This window comes from Pituophis catenifer, unplaced genomic scaffold, assembly GCF_029215685.1.
Source record: "Pituophis catenifer annectens isolate HBS135680 unplaced genomic scaffold, rPitCat1.0.hap2 SCAF_2, whole genome shotgun sequence".
In the NCBI taxonomy this organism is placed as follows: domain Eukaryota; kingdom Metazoa; phylum Chordata; class Lepidosauria; order Squamata; family Colubridae; genus Pituophis; species Pituophis catenifer.
In genome coordinates this window covers 253555317-253573584 of record NW_027256882.1, presented here as the reverse complement: position 1 = coordinate 253573584, position 18268 = coordinate 253555317, and the positions used below count along the sequence as shown (strand labels likewise).

At 34.2% G+C, this 18268-nt stretch overlaps 1 protein-coding gene across 2 annotated transcripts in view; it reads right to left on the bottom strand.

Annotated features, from left to right (window-relative positions):
* Positions 1-18268, bottom strand: part of KIAA0825 (KIAA0825 ortholog) — a 168804-nt gene that overhangs the window by 139740 nt on the left and 10796 nt on the right. For both annotated transcript variants that reach the window (XM_070935756.1, XM_070935757.1), the window contains exon 5: positions 6092-6256. In XM_070935756.1, the coding sequence (XP_070791857.1) occupies positions 6092-6256 (165 nt within the window). The remainder of the gene's footprint in view (positions 1-6091; positions 6257-18268) is intronic.

The following is an 18268-nucleotide window of genomic DNA, read 5'->3' as shown; positions in this document are numbered from 1 at the left end:
AGAAAGACAATAAGCATCCAGAAAGCATAAGAATTTATAATGTGATCACTTGCTTGTAAACCTATATTCTTTCCTATGGTTTGGTTATGTAGAAAAATTCTAGCAAGCCTATTAAACAATGTCTGATTGCTGTGTTCTGAGTAAATGTTTTATTCCTCTATTACCATGTTTCCTAAAAAAATAATATTTATTTGCTACAGTATTCTTTTTAGAATCCAGACAGAATCTAAATGTTAAACTGGCTTCAGCTAAAGCAATTGATACATCTAAGTGCATTGTTTTTAACAAGTGATTTATGTACAGTAACAGATTTCTTCTTAATCTACAAAGAAAAGACTATTGCAAATCTTTCTAGCTTCCTGAAGCAAAGCTTGAAAACTCGTCTTGAGAAGTTTGCCCAGGGTGGTTTCAAAGAGCTCCACTGGAAAAAGCTATTCTTGGAGCTCATTATCAGATCTGTCTGTTCACCTTTCTCAAACAAATGGGGAAAAAAGATGAGAGAAAGATGAAAAGTATGTTAGATGTTTTTGAAAATCTTAACAAGAGATCTCTGAAATATCAGAGACATGAGAAAGCCTACTAGAAGGGAGGAAAACATTATTTGGTCAAATATCCCTCATTTTTAATACAGATGTTCTGCTTTACAGTATTCTTGATCTCTACTAAATGTTCTAAGTACCTTCAAAGGATCTTATCTCCAATTATAAAGATTGTACTAGGTACAGTAAAATATTCCAATAATTTAGTTGCAATGTAAATTTAGGAGAACAATAGATCAGCAAATAAAAGAAGCATTCGTCTCACTGGTGACCAAAACTGATTTACCAGTCATATTTTCTTCCATTATCTGCTAGTTCTAGGAAAGCAGGAAATCAAGACACCCTTCCTTTCTTAGAAATACCTCCCAAATCTTTGCCCAAACAACAAATATAAAATTTTGAGTGACGCTGCTTTTAAGATGAATTATTTTCACTTTGTTAATTCAATCAACTAGCTTAGCATTTGAGAAACTTTATTATTTTCTGAGGTTCATTGATTCATATAATCAAGCATATTCATGTTTACATAACATCATATTTTTCAGATTAATTTTGATCTTGCGAAGTTGGAAGGTCTGAACTATTTTTTCTACCGTAGTCCCACAGACTACTTTTGTTGCCCTGTACGCGGTGGCGGCGAACGGAGCTAGAAAGCAGGTTAATTAAGTGATGTGGCTACGCTGGGGTGGGGTGGGGCGTGAGGGTTTGGTATGGGTGGCCTGGCTGAAGGGCCCTCAGGTAAGCTGCTGCGGGACGTGTGGGGCAACTCCGCACCCACTGCCTTGCTTCATCCTCCCACCCTCCCACCACCTCATTTCATTTTTCTTCATTCTTTGCCACTTCTCCTTGCTTGCCGCCATAACGGAGCAGGAGGCTGAGTGACATACCAGTGCAGCAGCCACAAAATGAAGTGGTTGGGGGGTGGAGGATGAAGCAAGGTGGGGGGTATAGAGCTGCCCCTACATCCCACAGCCAGGCCATCAACATCCTGACAATTGCTTCATCTTGCAGCAGCTCCAGAAGCCTCTTCCAGGACCCCACGTGCATAGCTCAGCCTCCTGAGCTGAGCAAGGAGAAGCAGGCCGACGACCATGTGGGGTCCTGAATGGGGTTTCTGGAGTCACCATCACAAGGCCAGGCAGTTGTCAGGATGTTGATGGCCTGGCTGCGGGGGCCTCAGGTAAGCCTAGTACAACTAGGTGGGTGGGGCTTAACTAGGCTTTATTTTGGGCATAGGGCTTATTTTAGGCACAGGTGTAAAAATCAAGCTAGGGCTTATTTTCGGGGTAGGTTGTATTTTCTGAGAAATACTGTGTGTGTGTGTGTGTGTGTGTGTGTGTGTGTGTGTGTGTGTGTGTGTATCTGTCTGTCTGTCTATCTATCTATCTCAGGGTAACAAACAAGCCAATAATCCTTTTTCCTACTTTTACAACAACAACCCTATGAGGTGTGTTGGGCAGAGAGAGAATAGCTGACCCAGTCACCTCCAGTTTTTTCATACAAGACAGATTAGAACTCAAAGTCTCCTGATTTCTAGGCCAACAGCATAACCACTTTAACCTTTCTGTTGTGAAAGTTGTTCATGTTTTTATTAGTTTCATATTTGATATTTCACATGAATGTGAAATATCCTGTAGCCTGTAGTTCTTGAACTACTCTAGAAATATAACATAAATATACAGAAGTCAAACAGTTTGAAATAATTTTCTGAATGTTATTCTCCTAAACTAAACAGAACTGAAATAGACATTTTAAATTATAGAAAGTTACCAAATAAATTTAATTTTTATTAAGCTAAAATATGATTTCATATATATTTTCATTTTTTTTTTTTTTGCATACCATATGTCTTATAACGGTATCATTTGTTGTTGGCATTACCGTCAGAGAGCATTAGTGGCTTGAGCTGTAACTTTTATTTTCATCTATCTAAATTGACTTTCACAGCTTTCCACTGTGCAAGCTGTCAAAGAACTTGTCCTAATGGTAGCTCCAAACAGTGTACGCTAAGTGTCTCTCTTTTCTTCAAAGTTCTCTCTCTTTCTTTCTGGTTCATAAGTAACTTCTTACCAAAAGAGAATCTGCAGAAGAGGTTATATCGAAGTTATAACACTATGGAAACATATGAAGAGAAGCCCAGGTGGTCACCTTGTAGATTTCCAACATGGAAGCCTTCGACCTCTCCGCCCAAACAGCAGCTACAGTTCTAGTGTAATGAGCTTTACAAACCCTGGGAGCCACTTTAGCCTTAACTATGTACACCTCCCTAATACAGTTCCATAATCATCCAGCTAAGGAAATCTTGAAAGTTATCTGACCCCTCTTAAGACCTCTAAGACTACAAACAATCTGCCAGAAGATCTGACATCTTTGATTTTTTTTTAAAATAAACCCTAAGTGTTCTTCTTACATCCAATTTATGCAGCCATTGCTCTTTGTCATCACTTGATCTCGAGAAAAATGATGGCCAAGGAAACTTCTCGTATAGCTAAAAACCAGACATTACTTTAGCAAAACTAAAATAAAAGATAAGGAACTTTTAAAAGAACATTTTAGTTTTTTAAATGAAATTTTACAAACATTTTGTACACCAAACCAAAAATACTAACATAATAATCCAAACAGAGAACAGCTAAACAATACCAGTTTCTTTTTATTTTTTTATAAATTAACTCGCAGTACAAAGCAAAATGAAGTACAGTGAGGCAATTCCATAAAGATGACAGATACGAATGTTCCCTGAACATTCTTCCTTAACCCAATGATCCTTATTACCAATAGGAAGACAAAGCTCTGTGTATCTTACTATCTATCTGTTGACTGATACCTATAAAAATAGCCTGCTACTTTTCAGTTCTGGCAAATGGCATTACCCCGTCACCAATACTGATGTAAAATTTATCTGGCAATCCAATTTATTTCAATACTAATATCATGGAAGTTTTGGCCAAAGAAAAGAGCACAACACTGAAGAGATATTGCCAGACTTTATTTAATGATCATCGGGTACCTGCTTTCCAAAAAAGAGGGACCTCGAACAGTAGAAAGACAGTGATTCTTATATACTTTGGGACTGAGAGATGGGAATTCTAAAGAATCTGATTCATGAACACGGTTTGAGCAATGAGATAAGTATTTAAACAGAAAGAAAAAGAATTCTTTTATTGTAAAGCAAAACCATGACAAGACAACCTAGCTAAGGATTCCAGTGTTGATAGAATATTAAAATAAGCAAACATGTACTTGATTAGAATGGCATACTTGCATTTCTCATCTAATAAACAAAGCTTCCTCATTGATATTGCTTCCTAGATGAACTTTTAGGTGAGATCTTTTGCACTGTTTTCCATCTAATAGGCTTAAAAGCTTATTTTGGCTGCAGAAATAGGTTATTTTGGGTTATGAATTAGCCTAAAACTGGTCAGGGAAAAGGGATGGCAGAGGAAATGGGAAAATGGTTTGCAAAAGGGGGGGGGGGCAGAGAGAGAAAGGAGGAAGAAGAGAGAACAGTTTGAAGTTTTTTTTATTAATTTTTTATCACAACTAATTTAAGAGGAAGAAAATTTAACTTTAACTCAAGTCAGCAAAAAATCAGCTCAGTAGCATAACTGCCATATAGATCTCCTTATCATCTATTTCTATTTTAATCAGTATTTAATTAACTCATTTAAAACAACCCATTGTGTTACTATCTTTTAATAAACATACATAGAAATGTCATGGTATAATCAAAATAGTCACTATTGTACCACCAATTTATATTCCCATTTGTCCTCTATCAAAATTTTATTTCAATTTCCTATGGACTGATAATTTCTAAAACCTGTTTTCAACTCATGTTTCTCTGAATAATCAATGTTGTATATCAGGTAATTTTTCATTTATCTATCTATTAAGGATTTTAATTACATTTAAGGATCCTATTTAAGTGAAAGAAAGAATAGAAAGAAAGAAAGAGTACAAGGTCCAAAGACCAAAGTAGAACATAAAAAGAAAAATATATAATAAGAAAGAGAAAAAAATATGTAAAGAAGTGACTTCCAACTTTTATCACAAGTATAAATAATTTTTGCAACTCTTCACCCTCTCTTATTTACACAACCAATGATTACTTCATGCCATATCCCACTTCTTATCTACAGATAAATCCATAAAGCATCATCTTTTCAACTCTCTTGCAAAGAGAAAGTCCATTAAGGATTACTAGAAATAACAACATATAACGTTTTAATCTTGATCAAATAAACCAACTTTATATTCCTTCATTTACTTCTTACAATCTTAATCTGTATGTAACCGATTCAAGTAATGTCATAGAATTTAGTTTCTCTTCATTTCTTCCTTGTTCCTTCTTACAAAACTCTTCAAATCTTTAATAAGTCTCTTTTGTAAATCCACTATATAAAAGTTATCCAGTTCATTTTCTTGATTTATTATTTGTATTTCCCTTTTGATTTTTGAAGTAACATAGGGTTACTTTTGTATATCCAATGAAATATCTTTTTCCATGTCATTCTCGTGGCCTGTCATTTAATGCCATCTTTGTATGGTCAAATAAAATTTGTTCCTCATCTGCCATTTCTTCTATAACATTTTTGGGACTGTCCATAGAAACAAACATTGCTATTCATATTGTTGATATTGATTTCTGAATTCTTAAAAATGTTAATATTTTCAGTGTTATGTTTTGTGTCATTTCATAGGATCCACTTAATTAACTGTCAATAAATAGCAAAAAACTAGAGAAGACTTTGATGAAAATTATAAATGAATTAAGGATCCAGATACATTTGGAATAAGATTTTAGAATTTAATTATAAAGGATCATTTATAATTAATTCCAAAATTTTATTCTAAATTTTATTGGATCCTTAATTCATTTATACTTTTCTAGGATCAAAGTCTTATTTAGCTTTTTGCTATTTATGTCATTTAAAAAAATTAAAGGTTATGATTAAAATTTTATTTCATTAAGGACTGAAGGCAAACTAATCCATTTGTCAATCCAATGGACTCTAATAGCTTAAAAGTAGTTGACAAGCAATTTGTAAACATGATTAGAAAGAGAAGTTTGCAAACTTAATATCCTTTAAAAGGCATAGTTGTCAACAACATGGCTATTCTCATTGTCTCCTGGTGCTGGAAACCCACCAGGGACAACTGCCTTGCAATCTTGCAAGGAGCAGTTGTTAAGAGCGCATATGAGTGGTCACATGGCTTTCCTTATCCAGTAAAGTTCTGAAGAGTCAGTCTACTCACTGACTCTTCGCTGCAGTTGTTGGCTCTGCTTTTTGCATAGCCATCTTCCGTTTGCTATTTTTCCCTCCGGAAGTCCATATCAGATAATTTTTTCACAATGGATCACATGACATTTTATTTATTTATACAATTTTTATGACTGTCTATCTCATATGTTTTTATGCAGCATAATTTTATCCAATTAGAAAGGAAAATTAACCATCAAGAACAAAATATTTCAAAGGACTGTATTGAAATTCTACAAATCAATTATTTGAAGAAAACAGTATATGGAAAATATAACCATACTTTACCTTGAATACTTTTGTTCTCAGACATACATACTAACAGTAATCCTGAAGATAGCTCTTCAATATTTTCTTCCATCAACAAAAATGATTTTATAAGCTGGGAAAGGCATTTGAGTTGATGTAATGTTAAACACTGGTTCATTCCTTTTCTGGAATGTTCCTCTGCAACTATAAATAAGGAGAAAGAAAATCAGATTCATGTGTCACATTTGCTTCCTAGATGAACTTTTAGGTGGTATATTTTTCATTGTTTTCCTTCTGATGGGATTAAAAGGCTACTCTGGCTGTGGAAATGCAGTCATTTTGAGTTATGTGACAACTATATCATTAAATTGTATATGTTGCAATTAACTTCTGATTATTTCTAAAAATGACAGATAGAATATGTGCATGTTTTATGTATATATGAATAAAACAGAAAGCTGTTGTGATATTTGTGAAAAAAATGTTTAGTTTCTTATGTAGGAATGTTGAGAAATTAGAGCTATTTCTCAGGTTCATGACAATAAAGTCTAAGAAGGATATAGCTCATTCACAATATTTTAAGGGATTATCTAAATTTAATAGTATGTTAAAATATAATTTAATATAAAATATTATATTTTATTATAATATAAATTGTATTATAATATATTATATTAAATTATAAAATATAATTTAAAAATATAAGATGCTCTAATTTAGTAAAAAAGACAAAATCAACAGATGATGAAGAGAACACTTTTGGATAATATTTGGTAAAAAATGCCTGTTGTTGCATTTCCACAAATAATAATTTACAACCAGCAGGGTCTATTTAAAACTCAGGTGAGGGACTGAACCAGTAGTATCTTGTTTGAGAACACCTGATTGTATCATCTGACATCCTTTCAGTAGTAATGATAATAATGGCAATCATAAGCCATTACTAAGCGTTCTTGAATATCTGTTATGAAAATACATTCTATAAGAATTCAGTCTTGCAAATTTTTCAGTTGCAAAATATAGTGGCTTGCCTCCTTATCAGACAGATAATTTGAGGACATTCAAACTCTGATTTTCTCATATATTGGATGCCAGGTTTTGGTCACAGTTGAATACAGTATGTTAGTATTTTTAAATTGCTGTGTATCCTGACTTCAGTAAGAACAGAGAAAATAATGTCAAAAACAATTTTAAATGCCAAAAATATTAACAGCATTCAGCAACATAATATAAAGTAGTAAAAATGAAGACTTTAAACTGAAATTTTTATTCTTCTAATGCAGGGGTGTCAAACTGGTGGCCCGTAGGCTGGATGCGTCATGCACAGGCCACGCCCACCCGTTCCGCAAATGGGAAAAATATTGCGAAATGTCACATGACAGCAACATGATGCAGCACGTTTGACACTTGTGTTCTAATGCCTTGCAAAACAAAAATCAAAATTATGAAAGGAGATACACTTATCTTTATTTTCGTGTGGTGTTAAGGTCAATTTATTGTCTGGAATCTCTGTATATTTAATTTTTGGTCTTATCCTTATCCAAATGACTATTTCCTGCCTCTTTGAAAATGATACTATATATAGATTGACTATTCTTCTTTTTAAGGGACTCAGTGGGTAAGACGCTGAGCTTGTCGATCGAAAGGTCGGCAGTTCAGGGGTTCGAATCCTAGTGCCGCGTAATGGAGTGAGCTCCCATTACTTGTCCCAGCTTCTGCCAACCTAGCAATTCGAAAGCACATAAAAAATGCAAGTAGAAAAATAGGGACCACCTTTGGTGGGAAGGTAACTGTTCCGTGCGCCTTTGTCATTTAGCCATGCCGGCCACATGACCACGGAGACATCTTCAGACAGCGCTGGCTCTATGGCTTTGAAATGGAGATGAGCACCACCCCCTAGAGTCGGGAATGACTAGCACATATGTGTGAGGGGAACCTTTACCTTTATTCTTCTTTTATATTTATATGAATCTGTTCTTGATTCTGTCTTGATATGACTTGACTCTTTCAGCCCTGTTTAAGCCTTTGGCCTTACAGCCCTGTTTAAGCCTGTGGTCTGACTAATTGCAATTTTATGTCTTAGTCACGTGTAAGCTGTCAATGACATTATCTCAGTATTGAACATCTATGTACAGTAAATGTCTTTCTTTATAGGTACTCTGAGACTAGAGAGATAAAGCTTTTAATATGATATGTCTCAAACAGAAGATTTCATAATTCCATCCTCAACTCCCAGGAGGGAAATATATCAGTAGATACTCCTATAGTTGTTACACATTCATTACACACCGGGAGGCAGTGTGCTACTGGTTTCAACTTTATTGGAACTTCTCTGTCACACACAACCATAGTAACTAATTAAAAATTATGTGGTTCAATCCATCTACTTAGAATTGAACCAATGGACCATATATCCTGCTCCTTGCCAACCTAAAAAGTCACTGTGACTTATAAAGGTAAATGCACTGTATATAGCACAAGAGCCTATGAGTTTGATTCCCAGCTGAAAATGTATAATTTGTAACAGTGTAATATTTTTTTATTATACTTTTTATTGTGTTCTAAAACTGTTTATCCCCATGAATAAATATTGGGGGGGAAATGGAACTCCTAATAGCAGAAATAACAATTAATTGTTGCCTAGTCTGTGGAATGTGTTAGAAAAACAGGAGATTGGGAAATAGAATTTGGCCTACAAACATTACAGCAGGGGAGATATAGTGAAAAGCTGTAACTTGGCCATTGCAATGAAAGGAGGGTATACCAGCCATTGACATGATTGATTGTAAATGCCCTCTTCCCTCTGGCAGAGCACCTGGACACTTCAGTTTACAGGGGAGCTAAGTGAATGAAGCAGATAAGTAGATTGTTGAGCGCAAATGGAAGAACCCTTTGTGAGAAACTGGCTTGAACATAAAAACGGGAGTCTTCCATCCTTTTCTTATTCCTGGTTCTCCATTGCACTTGGCAGGAACAATTTTCTGTACTGTATAGTAATTCTTCCATAAAATGCTAGAGAAGGAAAGCTAGAAAAGATAGAGACTTTTTATTATCAATTTGCCTAATTCTTTGAAGATTAATTTGATCAGATTTGCCTTGATTTGGACTCTACTGCTGGGAAAGGACAGATTGAAGTAACCTTGATGTCTTGTCTAACTCAGATGGATTCTTTTCAGTATATACATCTCACAAAGTGGACAGCGTGCATTATGATTAAGGCCACTATTTGCCTTCTAAAATCTTAAAATATAATTCAAATTTCTAAAATCTCCATTATATTTATTGTTGTGTCTTGCATTTATCACTTTTTAATCTACTCATATCAAACAGCTACCTTTATAATTATTCCCCTTTTTTCTGAAACACTGTATTCATTTTATATATATTAATCATATTCGCCTATCATTTATTTTAAGCTAAAAATACTTTTAATGAAAGAGTAGGTAAAGAATTAAAATTATTTTGTTATATACATAAATAACTTAAACTAGATTTAACAACCTATGTATTGCTGTCTAATAATTTATGCAATTTAATATTTTGGAATGCTATAGTACTGTTCCAAGCTAAACTGCTAGGAATAATGGTAACAGTCTTCCATATATAACTTGATGTAGTGGTTTAAAAATGCACATCAATTTTAATAATTAGAATTTAAAAGCTAGCATCTTTATAAGGCAACAGGGTTTCGAATCACAAAATGATTGGACTGTACAGTCCATCCATAAAACTACAAAGTGTTTTCAAGCGAATCTCTCTGACTTTGTTAATCTAATGCAAATATTGTTCACAGATTGCATCTGTTATATAATATGAAAAAGAAAGAAGACCCAGTAATAGGTATTGATCTTGGTATTTGTGGGCAGTGATTTAAGTGCTATTTACCAAACAGAACAGATGCAGATGCTGACGAATAGGTAAACAATTGTTGCATGGCTTACTGCCAGATTCCAAACCAATATATTAAACTCCAAGTGAAGCACATTTCCCCTATGGATTGCACTTATTGCCACTTCATTTCCTACTCGCACTGTCTCTCTATTGCTGTGCCTGGCAGTAAGCTATTTTCAGTTCTTTCATGACCCCTGAGGCCTAGTGCTACCTCACACAGCCATTAGCGAAGGGAATTGCATGTGTGTGACACGGTCTGAAACCAATTATTTGATATTTTCTTCAGAATGATGCCCAGGTCTGTTGGGAATGAGCAATCATGAAATAATTTACCTCCTGATTTAATTTTTTCCTTCACAAATTAGTTGTCGTCTGAGCTTGCTATACACAGCTGCCCAGAACATATCTCTGTCTTATCAAGATTATACTTGAAATGATGTAAGAGAGAGGGGGATGAATAAAGCAGACTAGGAGATTCTGCTTTAAACAGGCATTGACAAGTTTATCAGATATACTAATCATAAGTGTTCTCTGCTGATTGAAAGAGATGGAATCATAAAAAATGTTAAGGTGCTAAAAGAAACAATGTTGATGTAAATCATTAGCATAGTATTTAAGCTTTAAAATACTGCTGCTTTTCAGTTCTTTTTTAAACTACTGAAACCTATTAATATTAAAAATGTGTTTTAGAGGACAAAAAAATAGAGACTAAGATGAGCAGAAAATCCATTCTGAGCTATTTAGATTTAATTCTTCTCAAAATGAAAAACTGTATTATCCTCCTACCAGTAAGTAGGTCTTTATGTCTATAATAGTTCTATATCGCATGAAAAACATTTTCAACCTCTGCAAAAAAATTCAGAAAATTCAGAACATTGTTATATGGAAAATCCCCACAATGAGATTATATAATCACATTGAAAAGGATTTTTAGGAGAGCATTCACAAACCATGTTCCATAAAGTCAATTCAACAGAGTGAAAGTATGGGCTGGGATCCAAAAAGCAGTACAATTAGTTCCACATACACTAGAGAGCTTTGAGCATGTGTTTCTTGAATAGCAGCTGCCATGCCACATGGTAAATCAGTTTTGAAGCACATGGACTTCAAAAAGCAGGTTCTTATGTAATATGGGCTTTATATTCAAAGAAAATACAATCTCACTGGACATGCCTTTCTTTATGGGAAGAAATGTAAACTATCCAGTCATTTAGAATACTTCAATGTAATAAAGAAACCATATTATAATTTAAAACAAAATATTTGGCATAAAGCATCTGTGATATTATGGGGCACTTTCTGTATAACTGGGATCCATAAAACTCAATTTTCTAAATGCAAAGATTGATTTGAAAGTTGATGCTGGTGTCATTAATATCAATGTTAGATATACTGCCATCAATATCAGGTTTTTAGTACAAAACAATCAAATTATAGGAAATACAATCATACATTTTATGTTTGTCTTGTCTGACTCTTCTGTGGCAAAGAAAAATAAATTGTGAAAATTACTTCCAGAGCCATTTTAGAAAATAACATAGAGATAAGTGTTAAACTCACAATGTATTTTTAAGCATGCCATTCCTTAATAATAGATTAACAAAACTAAATTCTTTACTGATAAAATCTACACCCATAAAAGAAAAATTACATTCTAAATTAAAGAAATATATATTGGCCATTGTATCTTGCTTCTAAAGCTTGTTTTGAAACATGCCAGCAGTAAACTATATATTGTACTAAAATGTTTATATTATTCAAGTCTATTCAAATGTATACATTGGGGTACGTTTTCAGAAATACATGTTTATTGTGAGAGTAGGCTCACAAAAACATTAAGAAAACTGAGAAAAATGTAACTATAGAAATGGATCTGTTAGAAAGTATACATAAAAGTGCATCTAAATATTCTAACTATTTTTTATTAATTTGCAAACTATTGCTAAAATGAGGTGGAAGGTACAAAATATAAGAAACACAAATCAAAATACAATAATTTGTTTAAACGCAGGTATGCTTGTCAGGAACATGTTTAAAAGGACCATAGTTATTTTCAATTATGAGACTGAACAATATTATGAAAACTTTCTAAACCCTGATTATACTAGGTTTCCAAATCTGTAGACAGTTTTTATCCCAATGATTGACATCTGGTAAACATACTGCAATATAAAAAGGGACTCTCTGCATTGTAGTAATATTTCAAAATAAGACATATTCAAAATAAATTCACAAATCCATGCCTGTCTGCCTCCCCTCAGTTCAGATTATTGAAAAGCTCATAAAGATGATCATTTGTATAAAGGCCCAGGTACATACAGTATTAACTTACCTAGAAAAATATACAGTGGATGGGAATTGGGGTTTAGGAAGAAAAAATGGATCAAAGATCCTTTGTTAGCAAAAAAAAAAAAAAAAAAAAGGAATAAATTATTCTGCAGTAAAAGACAAACAGAAAATTCACATCTGGGTCAGTATGACAATAGTTAACTGAAGCTGAGAATTGATCCCTCAAACCCATTGTTTTAAAATTTAATCTGAATTATCAGAAAGTAATATTCAAATTTTAAACATGTCTCTCTCACAGATGCCAATTTAATGTGCACCATTTTTAATGAGGTTATTTCTCAAAAAAGAAAAAAAAATCTAAAGCTAAGCAAACTTTATATTACTGAAAGCATGCACAATGCCACACAGCTTAATAGTATCTCAGCAAGGAGCACTTAATTAAGTTCTGCTCAGGAGACGGTTGATATGTGTTGAAAAGAGTCTAATAAAGAGGCATGTAACATTTTTTTTCTCAAACAATAGTGTAAGTGCCTTAGGAAGCTCTTCAAGAGACCTTTTAGAAATCCTTCTTCTTTTAAGTCTCATAGGCATGTATGGTTTCCTTTACACACTACTGTATGATTTTAAGAAAATGTAACTTAATTCTCTCTTAACTTCTTTGTCACACTCTTTTTTTTATTAAAGAAAATACTTTAATACATAAATCTCATATTGAGTCCAGACCGCTCAAGAGAAATCAGACCAAAAATTAAATCATTTTTATCTTTTATGCTTGGGAGGAAAATGCAATAATTAGGGGGCATGGTGAGTTACCCTTTTTTTTTCTAACCATAGGAAGAACACCCAGGTGTGCAAAGGAGGCTTTGAGATAGAAACAGTGTTTCTAACTGGAAATATTTAGATAAAATGACCAAATTCTGTTTTGTTTGGAAAATATTCCTAGCAAATTAAATTTAACATTTAACAAAGTATTATTGCACAATATATGTGGAAAAAATAAAATTATAATACAATTCTTTTAAACATAAGATATATTATAAATTATGTATAACCTTTTTTTAATGAAGTAACCCTGTCCAAGAATACCAATGTCCTATGTACAGTAATAAGATTCCCTTTTCATATAATGGCGTTAATAAGCGATTTGAATAGTAAGATATTCATAGCATCACTTTCAAAATTCTTTTAGAAAAAATAGTTTGAAAACATTTTATCTTCTAAGCTGAAAAGAAGCAAGCATTTCAGCATCGTATGAACATAATGAAACATTTTCTTCAGCTCAAACAATTGTTTATAAGAGTCTTTAAAATCTCCACTTCTCATTTTCAAAGCATATGTCAGTTTCTAAGGTGAGAAACTCCTTCACTTCTAATAAAGTAACAGAAACTTTCCATTGCCATAATGAAAGATTGGGCATTACCCTTAACTTTTTCCCAAAGTTTAATCATGTCATCAAGAAAAATATTTCTAATCTTTTTAGTTTTTGAAGCTTTTGTTTCATTCTTTATTGCACCCATTTTATACTGCTTCCTATGCAAATACATCCGTATGCAGATTAGAAAATACAACATACAATAATGACGCAATATAAACCATAATGATTCAAAAGTTAACAAAAAAGTAACAACAGATCCACTCCCCTACCATCCATACATGACAGGCCTGTACAGATTTTTAACAGGCACCTAAAGTATAATAGGTACCTCAGCAATTTCAGATGAAAAAGCCTTCCAGAATCAAGGTGCTGCAATGGAAAAGACCCACTTACTTATAAGTAACCACCAGATGGCATTGTGCAATTCTTAGCACATTCCCCTAATGATCTCAGTAATTAACCAGACTGCGATGGAGAAGAAAGTCAGTTATATAGTCTGTTCAAGTGTTTAGTTCTTATAAGCAGAACTGAATCTGGCTTGACAGCCAATTGATCACTGTAGTTGTTTCAAAGGAAGTTGGCTTCAGGATAGTTAAGTGTCCTGTTGGCAATCTAGATACCACATTCTGCCTCATTTGCATCTTCTGTACCAAGTAGAAAAGTACAAGTAGTTCCCATTGAAGACATTATACTCGCTCGTGTAACCTAACAGTGCATGAATAACTGTAGCTGTCATGCCCAGGAAAGGGCATAGTGATAATATGCACTCCTGGACATTGTAATCACTTAAAATTGCCAGGGGCAGTTACAGTTCAGGAAGCTCTCTCAAAATATGTAAATATACTTTCTGCAAGAATGCAATAGCGTTTATAATATGCAACCTACTCACTCCCGTCTCCTATAACCCAGATAACCACCTGTCCTGCTCTTTGCCTTGTTGGGATTCATTTTCAGTTTACTGATCTTTATTCAGTCCATCACTGCATTTAGACATTGGGTCAGGACTTGTACAGCCTTTCTTGATTCAGGTGTTTTGGAAGAGTTATCAGCAATCTACAGTCAAAGGTATTGAAGGTCACTGAAAAAAAATCAAATAGCAGATCATGTTTAAGGTCCATCTTATCTTTATAAGCCATTCATTATTTTCCTGAATAATTGTGTGTTTTCAGATACTAGTATTAAAACACAACAAAAAGCAAAAACAAAACAACAATTAAACCACAAGGAAAATTCCAACCAAATATTGGTCATGGCAAACTTCCCCTTAAACTGCATGAAGGGGACTTGGCAAACAACAGTGATTTATCAACTACAGCTTATGATCACATTTGAGCCCAGAATTTATGTTACTAAATGAGAAATGTGTTTTGCCCCATTTTTCGACCTTTCTTGTCCCAGTTGTTAAGTGTAAGTGGTGTTAAATTAGTAACACGGTTGTTATGTGAATCTGACTTCCCCATTAACTTTGCCGATCAGAAGGTTGCAAAAGGGGATCACATGACCCTAGGACATTGCAACTGTCATATATGTGAGTCAGTTGTCAAGCATCCGAATGTAAATCACGTGACCATGATGATGCTGCAACGGTCATAAGTCACTTTTTCCAGTGCTGTTGTTACTTTGAACGGTCACTAAATGAACTGTTGTAAGTCAAGGACTACCCGTATGCTTAGATCACATCCTATAAAATGCAAGAACAGAAGCCAAAATGTTCAATACATTTTCCATGAGTATTGATTCCAAGTCATAACATTTTGGCAACAATTTTCTCTAGCAATAAATTAGTTCTCTTTCAATACTTTTATGTTAACAGTAAAAAGTAGGAGAACCAGTTTAAATTATGTTGAGGTGAGGAAAAAAGTTTATCCTGAATAATAATAATAATTGCCATCCTCAGTGAGGCACTACCTTTTCATGGTTGTCAGGCTTATGTGCTCTGAGGAAAATGAGACCTATGCCAGAGGGTTCCACCATGTTGGATAGATCTCATCAGAGGAGTCAGAGAAAGACTGTCTCTCCCATAAAAAATATGAGACGTAAACTACAGAAACACATTCCAACTTGGTCATCGTCTATAGAAGGTCAAAGGCTGTGTTAGGTGTTGGACTTCCTGGACATCAAATCAAAAATGGTCTACAGGACTCAGGAAAGTTGGCTGAGCAATCAGGGCCAGAAGCTGGTTTACCCATCGCAAGTAAACAGAGATATATAAAAAGAAATAATGATCTGTTGTTACAGATCAAGCCCAACAAGAATCAACAGAACTGGAAGAATTGCAAAGGTCTACTCAGGGAAAAGAAAAGAAAGCCAGAAGTAATTCAGACTGTAGAGGCAAATCAGGGAGAGTTGGCAATAAAGGATGGCAGGACAGTTTTCATTGCAAAATCAGGCACTCTCTCCTCTGCCTTAGAAAAAACAAAACTCTCTAACTAAAGAAATAGAAGAATTGAAACAAAGAATCATTAAGCATCTAAAACAGCACAAAAACAGAATAAGATTGCCTGCATTGAAGCTTGTTCCAGAGAAACACTTAGCACAAGGATTAAAAGATACCAATATGGAAGGCACGGTTGTTGGTCAATGTATAGTTTGGGAGAGGTTAATATTAAGGAGGAATCTTTCAAGGAGGCTCACTATCTCCTCTACTGTTTGTGATGGCACTGACTCCTCTGTCAACAATACTAATAAACTGAATAACTCAGGTCATAGCTATCAAAACTGAAAAATATCTGCCAGGTTATCCCACCTCCGTTACATGGATAATTTGAAGCTGTATGGAAAACCACCATCTGAAATAGAATTGCTGCTCCAGACTGTCTGTATATCCAGTCAAGATATTGCAATAGAAATGTGTCACGTTCATGATCAAATAAGAAAACCAGTGATGGCTAAAAGAATCAAGATGTCTTAGGGAAATACCATCAAGACTCTGTATGAAGATGATCACTACAAATATTTGAGCATCCTTCAAGCTGACCACAACAAGCACACTGGAGTCAAGAAAAAGGTTAGAAGTTAATACATGAAGAGAGTGAAGAAAATCTTAAAATCTAAATTCAATGGTGGAAATACCACCAAGCAATCAATACCTGGGCAATTCCAGTCATAAGATACACAGCTGGAACAGTGAATTGGACTCAAGCAGAACTGAAGGCCCTGGATAGGAAGACCAGAAAAATAATGATATTAGATCATGCTCTTCATCCTTGCAGCGATGTTGACATTTAGCAAGGAAAATAGTGGGCATGGAATGTTGCAAGTAAATCAGACAATTAAAGAAGAAAATAGGGGAATGGAACAATATCTGAAGGATAGTGAAGAATATATACTGAAGCTAGTACACCAGGAATGCTTACTGAGTGACCAAACTGGCCTACGAGAAACACCAAAGAAGAACAAAAAAGTGATATGGGAAGAGAAAGCATTGCATGGCTAGCACATTTAAAAAAATAGCAGGGAAAACAGATAATAACAAGATCTGACAATGGTTAAAAGCAAGAAACTTAAAGAAAGAGAGAAGGCGACAGAAGGACTAGTTCTAAGACTAGTGCTTAAGAAAGACTAAGCTTTAAGAACAAGTATACAAAACTGAATTGAGAAGCAAGACAGCAAGTGCCATCTATGCAAAGAAGCTGAAGACACAGTGGACCACCAGGTTAGCTGCTGCAAGAAGATCACACAGAATGATTACAAACTATAGTATGACAAAGTATTAATAAAGGTGCATAGGAATATCTGCAAGAAATACCATTTGTCTGCAAGCAAGAACTGATGGAACTACAAAATAACAAAGTAATAGAAAATAAAACAGCTAAAGTGCTCTGAGACTTCAAACAGAGAAGGACCTGACACATGACTACTCATATTTAACAATTGTCAATAAGAAAGATAAAGAGGCCTGTATGGTGGATATTGTTAAATATTATATGGAGACAGCTAAATAGAAGAGAAAGTACTGAAGAAAATCACAAAATACAAAGACTTGCAAGTAAAAGTAGTATGACTATGGCAAAAGAAAGCAAAGGTGTACGAATAGATACAGAACCCTTGGGTGCAATCCCCAAATATCGAGCACCATTTGAACATCATCAGCATTAACAAAATCATCATTAGTCAACTGCTTTACTTGGAACAGTTTACATCCTGTGATGACACTGTTAACACTATCAAACAACATCTGCTTATCTCAGGTCTTTGGGAAAGATTTAATAGATGGATAAAAATGCCAAATCCAGTCTAAATACATGACTGACAGACGATGCAATCAACCATAGTATTTCCAACCTTTCGGGTGATTATCTATTATCACAGGGCTCTTCTGTTTCAATTCCTACATTTTATGCTTTCTTTTTTTTCCTCTTTATTCATCAGTTTACTCTGAACCAATCCAAAGATGCAATTCATTCATTATTCTAATGCTATTAAGCATAATACGCTAAATATGCTAAAAGGTGCTTAAGGTGATTCAAATTATTGTTAAGTTTGGATAACTTTAAGTTATGATTTTTATATCCTATTTTCATTTTCTGCTATATTCTTCCTAACTGCTAAGTTCATCTGTGATCATTATCATATATGCTTAATGGTTTTTATTGATTCTTTATTGAAATAGAGAAGGGGGAAATAATTGATATTCCTCTGATGGTTCTAGTATTGTTTCT